General features: G+C 35.9%; 1 protein-coding gene across 3 annotated transcripts in view; it reads right to left on the reverse strand.

Annotated features, from left to right (window-relative positions):
- RPS6KA3 (ribosomal protein S6 kinase, 90kDa, polypeptide 3) overlaps nucleotides 1–21,831 on the reverse strand; it is a 103,487-nt gene extending 81,656 nt beyond the window's left edge. For 2 of the 3 annotated variants that reach the window (XM_012730335.1, XM_012730336.1), the window contains exon 1: nucleotides 21,762–21,831. In XM_012730335.1, coding sequence (XP_012585789.1) covers nucleotides 21,762–21,830 — 69 coding nt within the window. In that variant the 5' untranslated portion in view covers nucleotide 21,831. The remainder of the gene's footprint in view (nucleotides 1–21,761) is intronic. The other variant, XM_004689903.2, reaches the window with a different exon arrangement.

A 21,831-nucleotide genomic window follows, 5' to 3' on the forward strand; every position in this document is an offset into this window, starting at 1 on the left:
TTAAAAGACTGTTAAATAGTACTTTACACAGGTATTGCATTCAACCCCAGTTTGCATTCAACCCCAGAACATGAGGTTAGGTATAACTGCCCCTATTTTACAGATGATGAAACCAAGGCTCAGCAAAGTTAATTAGTAAATGGCAGAAGCAGGACTCAAACCCAGTTTTTTTCCAGCCCCATAATTCTTTAATATCTTATAACCTCCTCTAACAAAATAATTCATGTGGCATTAGAAACAAACAAACAAACAAATAAAAGCTACAAGGAAAGAATAAAAAACTTAAGATGACAAAAGCAATTCCAAAAGTAATAATGTAAGAAATGTACAGTTTAAAGCATAAGTCTTCCTAGATATTTGATGTTATTATAATTATTGACATGTGTATGAATGATAGTATGTTAGTTACGTTTTAAGAAATATAAATGTAATTATTTACATCTGAAATGATATACCTATGATTAGGAGAACAGAGAGATTTGTCTCTGTGCATGTATGCATGTGTACATTGGAGGGGGAGGGCAGGGGGAGAAGCAGACATGAAACAAGATGTGACTATTGAGTTGATAATCCTTGAGGTTAGGTTATGAGAATATGCTGGTTCATTTCACTACTCCGGTAGTGTTTGAAATGCTGATGATAAAAACTTTTGAGTCTTAGATTATATGTTTTAAAAGTTTAAAAAACCCACGCATTTACTGCTTTAAGGAGAAACCCAAATAAAACAGTAGGTACAGAACAGCATAAAGAAAAATAAAGCAAGTGTTTGTAATATTAAGGCCAAAACTAAAATGTGAGGTAAAAAATGTTAGGCTGATTAAAAAGATCATTTTTTTGGGACAAAAAACGTAATTAGTACTTAAATACATACAGTAATAATAACTGCTATCATTTACTGAGCTCTTACCGTGCACCAGACAAGCACTAGCACTACAAATCATCTTTGATGCTTCTAACAGCGTTGCAAGGCATTCTCTCTAATTTACAAATGAGGAAATTAAGCCAAGATGGTATGTTATCCTTTTTTAGTTATTGCATCATCAGTCCTTAACAAAATGCCTAGTACATATTAGGTGCTCAATATTTGCTGAATAAATGAAAAGTTCCAATACCCTGCTTAAGAGTAATAACAGTCAAATGATTCTAAAACCCCTACTCCTAATCATATTTTGTTATAGAGATTTTTCATAATAAATGTCTTGTGTATGTTTCTTTATATTTCAGATTTTCTACACTAGGTATGCGTTACTTTTTCCAAGTAATTAGAAATAGTAAATGCACAATGGTATTGAAGAGTTAAGTGCAGACTAATCTAACCACAAATCAGAGTAGATGCTTTGGATAACATGAGATAAATGAAAACAAAATTAAATAGCAAATTTTAGGATGCTAGTTATCAATTAGCATAGTAAACAAAATAAGGACAAATCATATGAAGTAATTTTTTATTAGAATAGGTAGGTAATACATTTTATAATGCAAAAAGAAAATGAGCTCTTTTCAAGTACCTATGAAGAGCTATAGACAGACCATGTCCTAGGTCATAAAGTAAATCCAAAATTTGTAACAGCAGGAATAATATAGATCATATTGTTAGATTATGATGTGAAAGTTGAAAAAACAAACTAAAGCACTCATTCAGAATCAATATTCTACTTAATAACTACCAGTTCAAGGAAATTAATACCTGTCTGCCATTTAAGCAATGCAATGCCCATTTTGTTCATAAACAATGCTAGTCATATTACATGTATTCTCTCATGTAATCCCAGTTAATCATTAATAAACTGTGAAGTATGTTTTTATATTCAGTAGAGAAGAGAAAAGGTAGGCTGAGATTTAATAACTTGTCCAAGATCACAGAGCTAGTAAATCTGCAGATAAGTGAACCCAAGTCTGATTCCAAAGCTTCCTACTATGTGACAAAATACTGACATATAGCTGTTAGAATTCATGTACAGTTATCTATTATGCTCATTTTCTCCTATTCATAAAAATTTTGTAATAAAAAGTGGAGAAAATTAGAGTTCATCCTTAACATGTTCTGAAAGTGTACATCTGCTAAACGCAGTTTTAAGAAGCTAATGGTTTGTCTAACATACCATTGATGAGATTATTTCTAATTGTATAATCTCCTAAATAGATTCTTTTAAATATAATAATACTCTCTTTTAAATATAATAATACTCTCAATAGGGCAATTAAAAAGGAAAGAAACCATAAAATTACACAAAGTAGTAAATATAAGGGAAACATGATTTGCTACTAAATTTATTTCTAGAAAGCAGTATGACCTTGGAAAAGTCACTATTTTCTGATACTTATCTGCAGCCCATAGGCATTTTAGGGAACCTTCGCTGGCATGGATTTGAAAGTGGATGACTAACTGTGAGCAAGCCCCTAAGTCTCTTGAGTTGTGGTTTCTTTGTGCATAAAATATGTGGATATCTAAGCTCTTACAACGTGAAAGGTTATAATTCTGTGACTTTAAGGATTAAAGTTATTTAAGATATGTGGGGTTATTATACCTGAAATTACTGATTTTGTATTTAAATCTGTTTTATGGTATTTCTTTAAGTCTAATTCTGTCTACATCTAAAAAATAGCTTTATCTATATTCTTCAGTGGTGCCTATGTACCAAGTATAAACAAATATAATGCCAAAGAGCATTACAAATGTCATCCAACAGAACAGTATTAATAAAAAAATACATTTTCCTATGGAGATTAAAGAATCTAAAGCAATTTTATAATCTGTACAATCCAACCTTACTAGTCTTATTTTACTAGTAAAGAAAACTTGTAGTCAACTGTTTTTAAAGTCCTCTATCTCGATCTTATTTTTGCCTAATACCTTCAAACCCCACCTCTTAGCACTCAGGAGTAGTATATCCTAAACCTCCCTCATGGTTGTTCATTATTTTTGTTATTTTCTCGCCTGGTCCATTATACTCCTGCTATGAGTGAAACCATCTGGTATTTTTCTTTCTCTTTCTGGCTTATCTCACTAAGCATGATCTTTTCCAGCTCCATCCAAGTTGCTACAAAAGACATGTGTTTCTCCTTTTTGGTTGCTGAGTAATATTCCATTGTATATATGTACCACATCTTTTTTATCCAGTCATCTACTTTTGGGCATGTTTTTCCAATTGTAAATAAAGCAGCAATAAACATGGGGGTACAAGTATCTTTTTCAATCAGTGTTTTTGTGTCTTTTGGGTAGATACCTAGGAGTGGGATTGCTGGGTCGTAGGGAAGCTCCATGTTTAGCAGTTTGAAGAACCTCCAAACAGTTTTCCATAGTGGCTAAACCTCCCTCATGATCAGAATCACGTAAGCTTTCTCTCAGTTATATATAACCTGGACTTACCCCAAACTAAAACTGATGAGAATTTTGAAAAACTGAGTCCCATAGACCAGTATTTCTTTTTCTTTTCTTTTTTTTTTTTTTAAGCAAGCATCTTACACTCCTGTGATTAGATGGTAGGGAAAATCAGAGTAAAGTCCGTGGCGCTCTGGAGCCTGACGTCATCTCAAAACCTGGTTTGCCTTTTATTTTATGTATGACTTTGGAAAAGTTACTAAACATGAATCTTAGTCTTCTAATCCGCAGGATTTGGATACTGGTTATGCCAGAGGCAGTAGTAAAAAGTTTAGTATGCCTAGGCATGTTGGGTGTCTAATAACTGTTAGTGTCTCTCTTCCCTGGCTCATTTTGCCAACAGAAATGACAAATACAAATATCGGAAGGGCTAATGGGCCGACGTACATTTCTAAGGGTAAAAATCGGTATACTGTGGGTTAATCGGGTTGGCTGATTTAGTAGTCTTAAGAACAAGTCTAATAATTTTTTTTCTGGTTTCTAGAGATTTAATGAAACCCTACTATCTAAAGATGGGTTTCAAAGTCCAGGCTTTTATTTGATATTTGACTGTGGCAAAACTATCTGAACCTGTTTCTTCATAGGTAAAAACAATTGATACTTAAATGTTCTCTAAACTGAACCCAATATTCATTGCTATTAACATAAAAATTAACTAACAATTACTTAAGTAAACTTACATCCTTATGAACAAAAAGAAGACAACATTTATAACTTACAAGTGAAACAAGATAGAATGGGGCTTGTTCAAATGCACAATAAATCAGAACTTAACATTCAAGGAGGTGCTCTATTTGTGTACTACCAACTATATCTTAACACAAAGTGGTTTAAACAAGCCTGGAGTTGAATTTTCTTAGGAAACTATTCACTCTAATTAAAAAAAATGCATATATTTAAAAATCACATAGGTATAGACACAACCTGCCAGCAAGGCTTACTTCTGAAAAAAATAATCAAAAATACAGTTTCTAATTGCAGCTCTTTGATTAATTCTAACCACAGCTTTACTCAGGATTCATTCAAATTATTTTTTAATGCAGCCCGGTTAGTTTTCATTTAGTTCCTGTCCTTTGCTTGTTTATTTCCATACTTGAAGGATTTTTATTGCTATTTTGGATGAGGTTTTTTTATTTTTGCATATTCATTTCCAATTAGGAAAGCTATTTATTGATTTCTGAATATATTTTGTATACCACCTTATTAGATTATCGTTAGTTTTAACAAACCTTTTCAGTGGTTTCCCTAGACTATTTCAGTAGCTGATATAACCCATGAACAGTAATCCTTTAACCTTCCTTTGGATAGTCTTTGATTTTGTCTAACTGCATTAATAAATTTTTTTAGAATGTGAAACAGAGGTGAAATAGCAGGCATAGTTTTAATGAGACTGCTTACTATGTGTCCCCATCAAGCTTGATGCTGGCTATTGATTTGAGATTAGTTTTTTAATATTAAGGACATATTCTTTTGGTCATATTTTACTGTTTTGAATTGAGCTCTGACATTGAATTTTAGCTAATCTTCCTGATTTAACACTGTAACAGATTCACAGGAAGTTAAAAAAAATAATACTAAGAGGTTCCATATACACATAATCCAGTGCTTATATCTTACATAACTCCCTATCAAAATCAGAACACTTATACTGGGACAATGCACAGACCTTTTTCACATTTCACTTGTTTTACAGGTATTCATGGGTGTCTATGCCATTTTATCACATATGTAGGTTTCTATGTCTACCCAATAGTTTAGCACCACAAGGATCCCATGTGTTGTCCCTTTATAACCATATCCACCCCCTTTTCTCAACCCTGGCAACCACTATTCTCCATTTCTATCTTAAGAATATAACATCAATGGAATCACATACTATGTAATCTTTTTTTCATTTTAGCATAATTCTGAGATTCATACAAGTTGTTTTATGTATCAATAATTCATTCATTTCAGTTATTGAGTAGTATTCCATGGTATGGATGTATCACAGATTAACTGCTCACCTATAGGATGTTTGGCTTCTTATTTTTGGAATATTATAAATAAAGATGCTATTAACAGTTATGTATAGACTTCTGTGTGGACATACAATTAATGCCCAGGAATGTGACTGCTGGGTCATACAGTTTATAGTTAAAGAGTATGTTTTGTATTTAAAGGTTGGCCAAACAGGTTGTGAGAAAAGTCACACACACCAAAAAATGCATCATGACTTTTTCCACAATCCAGTATTTTCCAGAAAAGCTTTATCATTTTACATTCCCACCAGCAATATATGAAATATTAGCTCTGTCTGCATCCTCACCAACATTTGGTATTGTCACTATATTTTATCCTGGCCATTTTAATTAGGTACAGTGATATTTCACTATGATTTCAATTTTCATTTTCCTGATAGCTAACCAGGTTAAACATATTTTCATATTCTTATTTCCTATCTACATATCTTCCTAGAAAAGTCTGTTTATCTCTTTTGTCTTTTTTTTTCTAATTAAATTGCTTATTGTTATTAAGTTTTGAGAGTTCTTTTTATATGCTAGATACAAGTCCTATCTCGACTACAGGTTTGCAAATGCTTTCACCTTGGTGAATACCTTGGTGTTCGCTTTTTTATGGATTGCGCTTTTTGAGCCTAGGTCCTGAAGATGTTCTTCTATGACTAAATTCTGAAAGTTTTATAATTTTACATTATATATTAAACCCATGATCTACTTTGAAGTAATTTTTGCATGAGGTATGAGGTGTAGTTGAGGTTCATGTTTTACCGATGGATGTGAGTGCTGCAAGCACCACTGTCTAAAAGGAAGTTAAAAAAAATAATACTAAGAGGCTCCATATACACATAATCCATTGCTTATATCTTACATAACTCCCTATCAAAATCAGAACATTTATACTCTTCCTCCACTGAACTGCTTTTGCACCACTGACAAAAATCAGTTGGCTGCATATACTTTCATGGATCTATTTCTTGGTTATCTATTTTATTTCTACATATTTATTGCTCCACTAATACTACAGACTTGATTACTAAAGCTACATAGTAAACCTTAAAATTGGATGTAGTGATACCTTCTATTTTTATCTTTTAACTTTCTCATTTGTTATATGTTTACATTATTCTTCATTTTGTACATTTTTCATCCTTAGATATTTTAGCTCCTTTGAGCTTGTGTTAAGCCTATAGAACAATGGGCTCTCCCTGGTGGCGCAATGGGTTAGCCACAGCCATGTTAGTGTGAGTTTGATCCCCGCCCAGAAGCTGACCCACATGGCACAACAGACCTCTCCTGTCTCCCCAGCTGTTCCTCTCAGCAGTGTACTTCATCAATTTGCCTGTTTTGCGTCCTACTCTGTCTCTAGTGAATCCTCTCACCGTTCCTGCACCTCTGGACTGTACCCCAGTTCTGTGTGCATAAATAAATTAAACAAACAAACAAACCTAAAGAACAACCTGGGGAGAACTTACTTCGCTGTCTTCCAATTTAAGGACATGCTACACCTCTCCAATTATTCAGATCTTTTTATTCAGATTCATTTCATCTGCAGTTTTAGTTTTCAGCATATGAATTCTATATATAGCTTGTTAGAGTTATACCTACATTTTTTTTTGCAACTACAAGTTTTTGCCTTTTATTTCAGTTTCCTCACATTCACTGCTAATGTACATAAATACAATTTATTTTTCTATCTTATATCTTGCAATCTTGCTGAGTTCACTAATTAGTTTTAGTTTTATGTAGATTTCTTGGATGCCATGTTACTAGCAAATAGGAAGTTTTATTTCTTTCTTTCCAATCTGTATGCTTTTTACTTCCTTTTCTTGCCTACTGAACTAGTAACAACTTTCAGGACTATGCTGTACAGCAGTGGTGAACGTGAGCATCTTTGTCTTGTTTCTCATCTTAAGGAGAAAACATTCAAGTCTGTCACCATTAAGTATGATGTCAGTTACAGCTTTTTTTTTTTTAAGATTTATTTGTGCATACGGAACTGGGGTACCGGCTAGAGGCTCAGGGGCGGCAAGAGGCTTCACCAGAGACAGAGTGGGGAGCAGAACAGGCAGATCGACGAAGAATACTGCTGAGGGGAGCAGCAGGCGGGTCAGGAGAGGTCTGCCATGCCATGTGGTCACTTCCGGGGCAGGCGGGAATCGAACTCATGCTGAAGCAGCTTTAGATTCTCAGTGCTGTGTTTTAACCCGCTGCACCACCAGGGAGGGCCAGTTACAGTTTTTAAAATAAATATTCTGGAAAAGGTTTCCCTTTATTCTTAGTTTTGCTGAGTTTTTATTATGACTAAATATTTATTTTAATGTATCTTTTGCATTATGGATATGATTTTTCTTAACTTTTAATTTCACACCCTGTATCGGATTATTTTTGAATACTGAACCAGTCTTACATCCTTGGAGTAAAACCCACTAGGTCAGGGTACATAGTTCTATTTATATGTTGCTAGATTTATTTTGCTAATATTTTGTTGATTCTTTACCTATATTGTTGAGGGAAATTAGTCTAGTTTTCTATACTACCTTTGGGTTTTGGTATGATGGTAATATTGGCCTCATAAAATGAGTTATAAAGTGCTTTCTTTCGTATTTTTTAGAATACACTGTATAGCATTCACACTATTATTTCTTTATTCCTGATGTTTCAGAGCCTTCTTTTAACACTTCCTTTCTATCTGAAGAACTACCTTTAGTCAGGCTTTCAGGGTCTTCTATAGGCAAGTTTGCTTTCCTTTTAGTATCCATTTGAGATTACTTTGACTGCAACCTCATTCCTAAAAGATATAACTAGGTGTAGAATTCTGGGCTAACATTCTTTATTTCATTTCTTGAAAAATGACAAAACATCTGCTATGGCTTTCATGATTTCTAATGTGAGATGTACAGTCAACTGGGTCATCATTCCTCTATAGGTAATAATTCATTTCTCTAGCTACTTTCAAGATTTTTTATCTATTTTTCAAAAGTTTAAAATTTCTTTAATGGTTAAAAGTAACAAAATTTACCATCTTAACCATTTCTTATGTGTACATATTGATGTGTTAAGTATATCCAAATTGTTGTGAAGCTAATCTAAGACATTTATTTTGCAAAATTGATAATCTATAATCAAACAATTCCTTGTTTCCAAAGTTTTTATTTTGATGTGTCTGGGTGTGATTTTTTTTTGCAATTTCTATCTGGAGTTCAGCCAGCTTCCTGAATTTGTAGACTGATGTCTTTTACAAAATTTGGAGAAATTTCTGTCATGATTTCTCCAGAGCCATTCCCCCTACCCTCTCCTTTCTCAGATGCTGAAGACATGAAAATTACTTTTTTTTGTTAAAATTCCCCAGGTCCCTAAAGCTCTCTCTTTTTCTTTTCCTCTCTAGTTCAGATTGGATAATTTCCATCGCTCTATTTTCAATTTTACTGACTCCTGTTATATCTGTTCTTTTTATTGAGCCCATGTAGTAAGTTTATTTCAGTTAATTGTATTTTTCAGTACTAAAATCTACATGCTCTGTTCTCTATTTTTTTGAGACTAGTTTTTCATTTGTTTCAAGTGTTTACAATTGGTTACTGAAGCATTTTTATTATGAGTGCTTAAAAATCTGTGTCAGGTAATTCTAACATCTGAAGCATCTTGATATTGCTATCTGTTGACTTTCCTCTCAGTTATACTGTATTTTCCTTGTTCTTGGTAGATGTGATTTTTGGCTGTACAACGGACCTTTTGGACAAGATGCTGAGTCATACTTAATCTTTTTTTTTAATAGGCGGTTCCCCCCCCCCCACACTTAAGGCATAGTATGAGGGCAGGGTGCGTGTGTATGTTCAACTTCCTTTGGGCTCTGCCTTCACCATTCTAGCAGTGACCCTCACTGCTTTTTTGCAGATAGGTGGGACAGAGTTCAGTTCCACTCTCGGTCCCAGTGAAAGTCGCACACTGCCTACATCACCTCCCTGATGGGTTCCACTGACAGCAGAGAGATGAGGAAGTACGAAGTTGACTCATATTGCTTTTTGTTGCTGCAAGCAAGAGTATAAAGCTCAGTTCCCCAAAGGGCACAGCTGGCAATAGTGGAGAGAGGAGGACAAGTGTCAACTAAGTGTCACCTGCATTCACTACGTTGTTCTAACTTGTAGATGCCACACGGGGATGAAATCTCTGATCCCAATTAGGCCCCCTGATGTAAGAGAGGGGAGAAACAGTATTGAGTAGACCACCTCCAACTATCTTGCTCTGCCTAGTTAATAATGCTGGGTGAGGGTAGAGTCTCAGTTCCTTACTGACACTGGGTAGGGGGAGACTGACTGGGGCCTAGCCCTGCCTCCTAATAGCTTGTTATGTCACAATGCTTCCAGGTGGGTGGAGGCCCAACTGGCTGCTGGACTGGCTGACTGTTCTAGTCAGAAAATTACTTTCTTCTTCAGGGGATAGAGGGTTGAAAAAGGGAAGATTAGGACCCTGCTAAATATTCCAAAACCATTCAGTGGAAGTAATATAAATGCTGTCTGTTTTGCTAGCAGAGAATGGAAGATCAGGTCTCTGCGCTACCCTGCCAGCAGCCCTGGATGGAGGAATCTCTTATGTATGTGTGTGTGTGTATGGTGGGGGGGGGAGAGGGGGTTCTATTTGCATTTCGTTACAGTAAGATGGGTATGGCCATGCTATTACTATTGTTAGGCTACCCTTTCCCCAGTTATATGGCTAAACAGAACACACTTTTCTTGATTCCTTTTTGTCTGTGCCTATTGATGATTCCAGGTTTACAGCACCTTGTACAGAATATACATGTCTATTTGTATTATACTTTGAGTCTCAAGATCTGTAGGCAGTCAGTTTTCTTGTGTTCACTTCAGAATAGTCTGTGCTTGCTTGTTGTGTTAAGTCTAAGATGATTTGGTCATAAAGGAGGACCTACCTAGAATGAATAGGGTTACTCCATTTTTGCAGAATCAGAAGTATCATAATGATTAATTTTTATGTTGAAAATAATATTTTCTTTGTGTGTGAGTTAACACGAACTTTACTGGGGTCACGAGGAATATTTGTTTTCCACTTTATGGTTAAAATGTACTATGGAAAGCAGCTATAGATCATAATTTTCCTCTAATTACATCTGCTTATATCACTCCTGGATAATTTAGCCTGATTCATATTATTCAACTGACTATTGACCTAATACTTTTTAGACAATCATATTCCTAAGCAAAGAATTTTATTCTATCATCACCTAGTACTACCCTGTAAACATTCAGAATAGCCAGTGGGGGAAATCATTTTAAAACTCATTTAAGAACTCCTTTTTAATAATCCATGGTAAATGTTATTTTCTCTTATTAAATTTATTTTTAATCCACATGTGATATTTTTCCATTTAAGTAACCTCCCTTACTGCTATACTCCTCATGATAGTTATTCCTCTTTGATTACAACAATATCCAGCAGGAACTTGAAGGAAAGAAGGCAAACAGGGATTTTGTTTCAAGCTGTTACACCTTTAAATAAAACACCCACCTATCTCTCTGGATTTCTGAAAATAATTCATTGACCTGTTGACTTGTGTTTAATATTAGAAATTTCATACCTTTTGTTTTGACTGACCATCAATTCCTGTTACTCTTGCTTTAAATAAACTATACAAAAGGATAACAAGACTGAGGAATAAGACTTAAGGAAAACATCACTGTCTCAATCTGTTTCTTTATGTAATTAAACTTTAACTCCTATTCCTCTAGAAAGTCTGTCTGAGAAAGGGGTGTCCTAAATAATGAGTTGTCCTAAGCTACTGTCACAGAACAGTACTCTATTATTCCAGTTGGAAAACTACTGTTCTAGGGAATGCATTGTATTTATCACATTGGAAAATGAAGAAAATCTTTTAAAAGCACACATTAAAACTCAAGTGTCCTGAGAAGAACTACGTATATAATACAGATAAGGATCTTCTATATCAGCAGTTTCGCAAAACTCCATTTAAGTCCTAGGATAAGTAACAAAATCAGCACAAGACTTAAGTATACAAATAGATATAATAAGTACATTAAAAGATCCTCAACATCTTTAGTCATTAGGAAAATGCAAATCAAAACCACAATGAGATACCACTTCACACACACTAGAATGGTTACAATGAAAACGACTATAAAGAAAAGTTGGTGAGGATATGGAAAAACAGGAGCCCTCATACACTGCTGGTAGGTATATGAGATGGTACAAATAAGTTGGAAACCAACTTTAAAATTCTTTAAAATGTTAAACACAGACTTACCATATGACACAGCAATTTCACTCCTAGGTACATACCCAAGAAAATGTAAGAAATGTTCACATAAAAACATGTACACAAATGTTCACAACAACATTATTCAGAATATGCAAACTGGAAGTAACCCACATATCCATCAATGAATGGATGAATGGACAATCTGTGGCCTATACATATAATGGGATGTTACTCAGTTATGAAAAGGAATGAGACATTGATACATGCTATTAACATGGATGATCCTTGAAAACATTAAATGAATGATGCCAGAAACACAGGTCACATATTCTGTGATTCCATTAATACAAAATGTCCAGAGTAGGCAAATCTATAGTGACAGATAAGTATATTATTGGTTGCCAGAGGCTGAGGAAAGAAAGGGAGTGACTATTAATGAGGATAGGGTTTATTTGGGGGGTGAATGAAATTAGAATTAAGAAAATTAAACTGAAATTAAGAAAACTGGGAATTAGATGGTGATGATGACTGCAAAGCTTTTTGATATTAAAAACCACTGAATTGTCTATGTATTTCACATGAGTGAATTTTGTGTTATATAAATAGTATCTCAATTAAAGAAGAGTTAATTAGGGCTCTTAGACCTAAAAGTTTTAAAGTCCAAAGGGAAAAAAGAAAACAACGATTGTGTAACTTCTTTAAATTTTTTACTTAAACTTTAGCAAAATAATGGCTAACTTTTTCAGGCTGAACAAGAACCTGTTTTCTAGCACTTTGAGGGAGCTCAAATAGATTTTTCTGAAAAGAAAATGCAACTATAAAGAGATAATGATTTAATAAGCTGCAATTAAAAAAAACAGAGCATGTTTACTCAAGCACACACCCAGGGGGAATTCTGTATGGAGAGTTGGTAAATAACATCTAGTGTTTCCCTTTTGCAAATACTGTACTCTCTGTTTCAAATATTCATTTATAAAACACCTGTTTAGAAATCTCAAAGTATTTTTTCCCATAATGTGCCAAAAATGCTGTTCCTCAGGTCAGCTTACACAGTATTTGGAGAGTATTATCAATTTTATTTTTCTAACTCTATCAATGTCTTAAATATTGTCTCTATTTTGAATAGATGACATCACATCTTTCACGATGATTGTGGGGGGGGGTGCCTCTGATCTGGGGTCATAAGCTAGGATGTAAAGATGGGCATGAGGAAAAGGGATGTATGGATGCAGCCCAGGAGTGAGAACAGGTGGGGAGCACACAGCCTGTTTTTGTGGGGTGGAGAGATAGGAGCAGGAGGCAAGCAGGACAGAAGCAGCTTAGGAAGGGCTCTGTAATGACAGAGGTCATCTAAGTGGAAGAGACCCCATCTGACAGGGCAATCCTGAGTCAGAGTGAAGCTTATATACATATCAAAGAAGAGGGGCTTCATGCTATACATAAATGAGAAAACTACTCTCTCTAGGTTATTATCTTTTAAATTCCCACCAAAACATCTACTCATGCAAATCACCTGTATCCTTTCTCCCTTATAAAAGATTTCATTTAGACTGAATCACTCATCTATATGATGTTCTCAACTCAAGCAGGGCAGTCTAGTGAAAGTCAAGGGGATCTACAATATCCAAGATTTGGGTTTGAATCCTGTGTCTTCATAATAACTAGCTGTACAACCATGAGCAAGTTACTTAACGTCTTTGGGTTTCAATTTCCTCGTCTACAAAATGAGGATAATCACATCTACCTTGTTTGAGTTGAAATACATAAAGTATACAGTCAGATTAGGTCATTCAGTAAGTTTCCTTTCTTTTCATCTGAGCACTGATCTACCATTTGCTTATATATAGGTAGGATTGCTCTGAAACTGAAACTGTTTTTTTTTTTTAAAGACTGGCTGCATTTTCCAGACTTGTAAATTAAAGCTAAGGTAAAGCTGTATGTTAGTTTATCTTGGATTTGAGTGCTCTGACAAAGCAAATGAGGGCTTTAATGAAAGTAGAGACAACATATATTTGAATGCTAAGGTATCCTTGCTCTTTCAAAACTTGTATTTAAGATAGATTTGATAAAATTATTTGTTATATTAAATGTTGATGACAAAATACATTTTAGTGAAATGAAATGTTGCATATCCTTAATCTGACATTATTAATGAATGACCTGGGCTAATCTGCCTCAATAGATCTTAGCTTTCCTATATAAACAGTGTTGAGTTGAATTAACTTCAGCTCTAGAATTACATGCTAAAAATTTTTTTAAATTCTTTCATGTTCCAAGATGTCCACTTTTTCAGTATTAATTAGTACAGTATAGTGAACTATACTGTGCTAAATTTCCCCAATGCATTGATGTTATCACTTGAATGAGAAATGTCACTGTAAAGAAGAAAAAAAAGCTGCAGAAAACACAGAATGGTGATTTGAGAGACATATACCACCTGGGAGAGTTTTTCAAAATCTTCACAGTAGAAGATTAAGACAAAACTAGTATAGCTAAGAAACTGAATTTTACATTTAAGTATTCACCAGTTAGACTTGGTTAAACATTTAACAGTGCAGTTCTGATAAAACCTGACTGAAAAAGTATACTAAGTGTATTTTTCATGCAGAAAAAGCATTAGCCTGTCAACTTCAAAATACGAATCACAGTAGAGTTGATAAATAGTATAGAAAAAAAGAGCTGAATTTGTACTAATCCTATAATACAGAACTGCACTGTTAAATGTTTAACCAAGTCTCACAGGTGATACTTAAATTTAAAATTCAGTTTCTTAGCCACACTAGTTTAAAGAATTAAGTGCTCAAGAGCTACATGTGGCTAGTGACTGCTGAACAGTACTGATCTGGAAGGCATTTTTTTTTAAGTGATTATTTCCTATCATTTTATACTATTTTTCTGGTAAACTCCTGCTCTTAATTGTAAGACCTAAAATAACATTGTAACTGAGGTTTTTAATATAGGTCCAACAAGACTTCTGGAGTTAAGATTTCTCCCAAAACACTGCACTTCAATCTATTCATGTCAAAAATTGTCCTTTGCTTCGATCTATCATTCGACATCTAACATTTATCAAATGACAAGTTTCCTATGACAAGCTTTGTGATCAAAGGATTACAGCCAACCTTACAGAAAACTAGATGACCAGGTCAGATTTGAAGATGAGATCATCATTGTATGTAAGGTCATCAAAATCATTCTGCATAGTGGCTAAAACATAACTAGTTTTTAAGATATAGAAGAAATTATGGATGTTTTAGTTAGGCTGGGGGAAACTGAATTAAGTTATGCTACTGCTGTAATTGTATTTGTACTAATAGAGAAGAATGACAGGAAATATAAAAGTGTTTTTGGTTTTACACATAAATGTAGGGTATCTAATAGTCAGGAAACTAGCACTATTTCATGAAAAACAAAACAAAACACAATGTGGAGACCTAACTCCAGGTGGGGCAGTAGGCTAAGCTTTCATTACTATTGCTGCCTGTTCTTAGTTCATCCATGCTCCTTTCCAGCTGACACCTCAAGAGAGAAAGGTAAATATGCAGAGTAGGTAATGCCAGTAATTGAGCCATTCTATAATGGCATGTTAAGGCATAAAATCACTGTTTATTAGTAGGTAATATGCCCATCAAATACCCCTGACCTCAGCAGGAGACGTTTATTGGGGCAATTAGCTTGATGTTAAAGGTAGAATCCAATCATTACTTTTCAGAACATTTGAGTAAAAAAGCTTTAAATTATTTTAAACTTTCATTTAACCTATTTTATTTAAATTTTAGTCCACTATTAAGGTAAATACTGTATAATTGAATTTAGAAAAATCTCAATTCAAAATGAAACAAAAATTCTTGACAGTTAAAGAAAAAAGCTTTGCTCCAATCAATTAAACATAACAGCTCATTTCCAGGCAATACTGGATCATGATACTATAGTTATCAGACTTTCCAAAACTATTCTGCAAAGTACTTGTGTCCTTCGAGACTTCACTAGATGGTTTATGAAAATGGGGTTCTGATCAAAAGCTGTGGGCTATATTCCTTTTGCAGATTCATCATGTACACTATCACTTTAAAGTTCTAAGAAGTTACATTGTAAAGACACTGGACAAATCTTGTTTTAATGTCAGAATTCCCAGATTTATTTGCACATTCCTTGTTTGTTTGTTTGTTTGTTTGGAGTGGCGAGATTATTGCTGGGGCACAGAAACACCTTTAACATTTTCAGACACTTTTCATTTAAAAATACTATGTATGCACTATTTAAAAAGTTCCTTACATAACAATACTACATAGCAGACCAAATCCAAAGGATATTATTTCTAGATAGAAAACTCAGTTACTCATGGCATATTCAAGCAACCAAAACAAATGTGTGTATTAATTTCTGTCCCTAAAAATGCGATTAACAGAACTAAGTGATACTGAAACACAAAAAGGTATGCACATTGTGTTTTGATGTTTTAGAAAGTAAGTTACAATTCTACCTATTGCTATATATTGACTACATCCATTTTTTCAGGGAAAATCATGTGAAGTTTATCAATTATAAGAAACCATCATATGTAAGAGAAAACTATTAATTATATATCACTAAAGAGTGAACACACTGCTAATTAATGACATCATGGATAGTGAGACACCTTCCAATATGAACAATGTTGAAATGTGAACATTCCTTCTTCCACACTTATTCTCCAAAATGTTCTTTGTTTTCCCACTTTAAAGAAATTACTGAAGAGGCGTGTGACAGAAAAAAGGACAAGATTCAAGAGATTTCTGTTTTTCACTTGATGATTGCATTCAAATATTATAGTGAAATATTATAATGGCTGCTTAAACAGATCAGACAAATTTTAAATGTCCTGCTTTATTCTGAAAAATTACCCCAGAGGAAAAGCACAGAACTTCCTCAGTTGTGTAAAAGAGATGATTATAACTGTTATTTATCAAACATTTAAAGCATGTACTGAGCCAAATTTTAGATATATTGTTTCACTTAATTCTCACCACAACCCTAATAAGTAAATACTATCTTCATCCCTATTTTACAAATTAGGCTGTTGAAGCACAGAGATAGTAAGTAACTTGCATCGGATTAAAAATTATTAAGTGGCAGAGACAGGACTCAATCCCAGGTATTTATGGCTTCATGTTAACACTTTGCCATACATCCAGTTACCCCAAAGTGCCTTCTAAATTTTAAGGAGATAGCAAACTCTTAATATTTAACTGCTAATAATTAAGGTATTTGCTTATTTTGGTCAAATGTACTAAATAATTACATTCAATATGGATATATTTTATCCTGAACCTGTTTTACAAAGTATAGTGTTTGAGTTTGTCTTGTTCGCTTGTTAAAAACTAAGATTTGTGGTTGTTTTATCTCTTCTTTTATGCTATTTGGTTATAACTGGACAAGCCAGAATAACAGATCTGATATGTGATCTGGGTTCATGATACAGTAAGTCTATTATAATCTGCAAATGAACACAACAATGGGGCAGAAAAAAGACACCTAATGCCAAGCATTAAAATGCAGTTGCTTGTTTTTTCTGGTATGTGAACTGGGGAGTGGGATATGTAATGTATGTGCATAATTGCATGCCAGTGCTTAAAAACTTGCTATCTACCAAAACACATACACATTTGGCACTACCACAATGGTGCATTACCAAGAGACCACCAAGATGTCACTGTTGTACAATGTTATTTCAGCCACTTAGTCTGAAATATCCATTTTGCACTGGGTGAACTGGGTTCACTTGACTTCACCTCATTTCTAGCTTGGTAGATTACATGATGCTGAGCATGGGACTCTAGAGTAAAACCTGACAATGATCACAATGGTATGAATTTTTTAGTGCACAGGATTTTCGAAAATCTTTAGAATAATTCTTCTTTCTGCACCTCAGACTCCTGATAAATGATCTATTATATTGTTAATCATTCTGCAATTTGCTCAATGTCAGGTCCTTGGTGAAGAGTACACATCACAATTATGTTACTCTTCCCACATAAAAAAAAGGATACATACTCATTGTGATTTCCAGAAACATACTAAAGAAAAAGCAAAGTCTGCCTATACTCATTTCTTTTGATAAGTTTATCTTTTTAATCTTAAATTTTAAATGTTCCGAGGAAGTTTTCAGGTTTTAGTAAAGCTCAAGCTGTGAAAATAAAGCACTTTCCTAAATTTTAATTTAATAAAAGCTGACATCCTTTACCATAAGCACTGAAAACAATGAAGTGTTTAGTAATGTGTCACAATTACTTGACAGTTGACACGTAACAATACCTGTCCTTTCCTCAGATCTTCCACTTGTGGGAATGAAAAAAACCTGAAAAGTGGTAAAAATGAAACAGGAAAAGGTAAAGAAACTTAATACAACTTTTTTTTTTTCAAAATCAATGATCATACTGTAATATGTTTATCCCTACAGATGAAATGTAAGAAAACTGACAGTGACATAGCAGAAACACTAGAGTCAAATATAATCTTTGAAATCAAAAATGGCTGCACGCATACTCACTGAAGTTTGTCTCTCTCTTTTTTTAAATCAAGAAAATATTTATAAAGCTAGTATTTCTCAATGAACTACAGGTCTTTGTTATGTAAAGGAATTCGAAGTGGCTATTTTTGTACATTTCTGTAAAGCAAATATGACCTCCTTAAATTTTATTATTTGTGAAAAATACTCTTATTTAGGTTTACTGTTATTTATACTTTACTGAAACTGAGAAAATATTGTCACTTTAGGTTGGGCTTATGATCCAGTAAATGCTGTTCCTGACAGCAGTGGCCAGGAATTTATAGAACAAAATAGCCACAATTCCTTGATATCCATCTCCTAAACAGTCAAGTAGTCAAAAACATACCTGCATCTTCAAATAACTCATTAAAGAGTTCTGAACTCATCTGAACTATTTAGGAAGTTATTTTATTCTTGACAAACTATAAAAATGATCCCTGAAAGTATACTCTTAACTTTGTTTTTAATCTTGTACCTACCTTGACTTTGCTTACATAGTACTTCCTTTATTATCCTAAATTGGCTTTTTTAAACATTCAGCCTAGTTCTAGCCTATCATGTTCTGACCCCATGTGTGAGTTCAACCACAAAGGTTTTTTTGTTTAGCGCACCATGAGACCCATGAGGTGTTAAAGCAGGAAGGCCATATGAAGGAATGAAGAAACTGCCTGTACTCTTGGCGAGATAGCAGGTCGCTAAAGAGTACCCATTCATCGAGGTAAGATTAAAACAAGAGCAGAAATAAAAATGATAATCACACCACTTCTGACTTTTATAATTATCAGTAGCTATCTACTCAGTGCATAATATGTCTGTGCCAGTCACAATGTTGGAGATTGAGAATATTGGGGGGGAGGGAAGTTTCTGATTTTGAGAGTTTACAGTCTACAATGGATGAGAGCAGACATGTGAACTTCTATATAGACCAAAGCCTTTTATCCGGGAGAGAAAATTTTTAATGTTATCTATTCAAGTGAGTATCTTAATTTTTCAAATGAATATTTTAAAAATGATTTTACTTTGATAAAAATACAATTATTCTGATTAAAACCTAGTGGGGATAGATGGTATGATAGTAGGCATAATAACAAGTCCAATGTTAAACTTCTGACTGTAAATTCTCAACCCTCCCCTTACCAGCTCCAGTATTTCCAAATCTATATAAAAAGTAATTTACTTGAAATAGCTGAACCACCAAAGGCCACATAAAATCTAGATAGTTTTAATAAATTTGGGTAATGCTGGCTCTGTATGACATACCTTATGTCAGAATATTAGGAAAATTCTCTGAAAATGGCAAATTGTGGAATTCTATCTGCCAGATTCGGGAGAACTTGTCAGTCATTGAAATGATCAGGCTTTAGCAAATGAGACCTCTTACAATGCCCTAACCTGTTACAAGAACTCTAACCATTAGCTTTTTTTTTTTTTTTTAACACCCTGAACTTTTCCACATGGGATCTGAAGCATCTACCTTCATATAAGCAAAGCGTATAAATTATTATCAACCTGGCTTTGAATAATGGCTCTGCCATTTACAATCTTTGTATCCTTAAATTCTGAGACTCAGTTTCTTAATCTGTAACATGGGGTGAGGGTGCATAACCTGTTAGGTTATAGGAAAGATAAAATGAAAGCATGTAGTACAGAATCTGGCATATAGTAAGTGCTAAGTAAATCCCAGTTTTTGTGTCTTCCTTATCCAAATATGCTATACAGAAGAAGGATAAGGTGGAATTTTAAATGATTTTTTTCACACTTTGATACATGCAAAACAGGTATGTGGACAGATTTGGAGTTACAAAAAAATTTTTAAAAATCAGGATCCCCCCCCCCAAAAAAAAATCAGGTTCAAAGCAAATCCAACTTCTTCCTACAAGATCAGCAGCACTTTAAGAATATATATTAACCTCTTAGTTATATTATTTAACATAAAACATGAATGAAAAGAGCCCACTGGCAAACCATTTTTTACACTATCCATTCAAAAGATGATTAGACATTCTAAATTTGACTTTCTCATAAAAGATTTATAGTATTAGGCTGGCTAACATAATTTCAGCTGAAATTCTCATAATTCTGCCAGTTTTTAAAACATGCCTTCCTTTTGAAAATATTTAAGTAACATATATCAATGTCTTTTATACTGAAGAGCGCCCTTTAGTTTAGAATTTAAAAATATGATCCAGATCGCAAAACACTAAACGCCAACCGTAAGCACTATCACAACGCTGCCTGCGTTGAGGAGAGCAAATAAACATTTAATACAGCAGTGGAGGTGACCAGGAAAAAATTGAAAAGCGATCTGCACGGCTTCCCCCTCCCCCTCCATTACACCCGGGAATGCAAGTGTCCCGCATCTCAGATCAAACTGAGCCTTGGTCTTACTGACGTAACCAGTAACCCTATCCACCTCTCACACTGCGGAGGCCGGCAGGGCAGCGGCCGCCGCCAAGTACACCACTCATCAGAGCCTGCCCATTCCACCCCCGCGCTCCAGTCATGCTTTCCAGAAATGGGGTCACTCACTCCGTAACTATTACACACACGCAGCCTATCATCCTGTAATCCCCCAAAGTCCGCTGCGGGGAGAGAAGACAGGAAAAAGTCAAGAAGGCAGAAATGCAGACGCGCCACCATCAGGAACTGATTTTCTACTCCGGAGAGGAGCGCTGATGCCCTGGAATGGGTCTCGTCTGGATGATTTTCACAGACCCCGAGTTGGTTCTGGGACAGGGGCGGCTGCGAAACGCTTGGTGCTGTGATGTGTCCGGGGAAATCCTACTTGGCCGGCTTGGGTACACTGTTTGGGTGTTTGGCACTCGGGTGGGTGTCTCAGAGACGGTGAGCGGGCGAGGAAAACCAGAAAGCCCTTCTACACCGGCCGCCGGCCGATCTCCTTGAATCTCACCCTGTCACCTCCACGGACAGGAAACTCAAGCCAAACTCGCAGGGACGGGGTCTTCTAGCCTAAGCGACCTCAAAATCCGAGGGGTGTGTAGGGGGACGAACTGGGGCTTCCACTTTTTCCCTTTGCAGCCACAGAAACCCTCGCGTCGCGGCGCGGCGTGGCGGGGGCAAAATCCCTCGGCTGTCCCGCACCCCTTATCCAAAATCCCCCCAGGTCACCACCCCGGCCCTGGGCAGTCCCTGCCCATGCGCGCCCGTCTTCCCGCAGCAACTCCCTCGCCGGGCCGGACTCCAGAGTCCACGCTCCCCAGCGAAGCCAATCCCTACCCCGTCACCCCCAAAGTCACTAGGGTCCAAAGAAGCCCCCCACCAGGCAGGGCCAAACTTCCCAACTCCTCGCCGGCCCCCGCTCCGCCTCCCTTTCCCCCCACGCAAAGTTGATAAAATCGTTTTTGGCAGAGCCCCGGCGCCCACTCCAAACCCCACGCGCCACCACCCCAGCAGCCCCCCGAGCGAGGGCGGGAGGTGAGGGCGCGGGGAGAGGGAATAGAAGGGCAAACAGACCAACCCCAACTACCCAGACCGGAATCTGCACTGAGGGGAGACGCGAACGGCCGAGGAAGGGGCCGAGCGGTCACCCCGGGGAACGGAGCGAGCGTGCCGACCGGGGCGAGGGAGGGGGCGCGCCGGCCCCGGCCGCCCCGCGCCACTCACCTCCGCGCTGTCGGACGGGCTCTCCACAGCCATCTTCTGCCACGGGTCCGCCAGCTGCGCCAGCGGCATC

The sequence above is a fragment of the Condylura cristata genome, unplaced genomic scaffold, assembly GCF_000260355.1.
Source record: "Condylura cristata isolate star-nosed mole 26May11 unplaced genomic scaffold, ConCri1.0 scaffold00027, whole genome shotgun sequence".
Classification (NCBI taxonomy): Eukaryota; Metazoa; Chordata; class Mammalia; order Eulipotyphla; family Talpidae; genus Condylura; species Condylura cristata.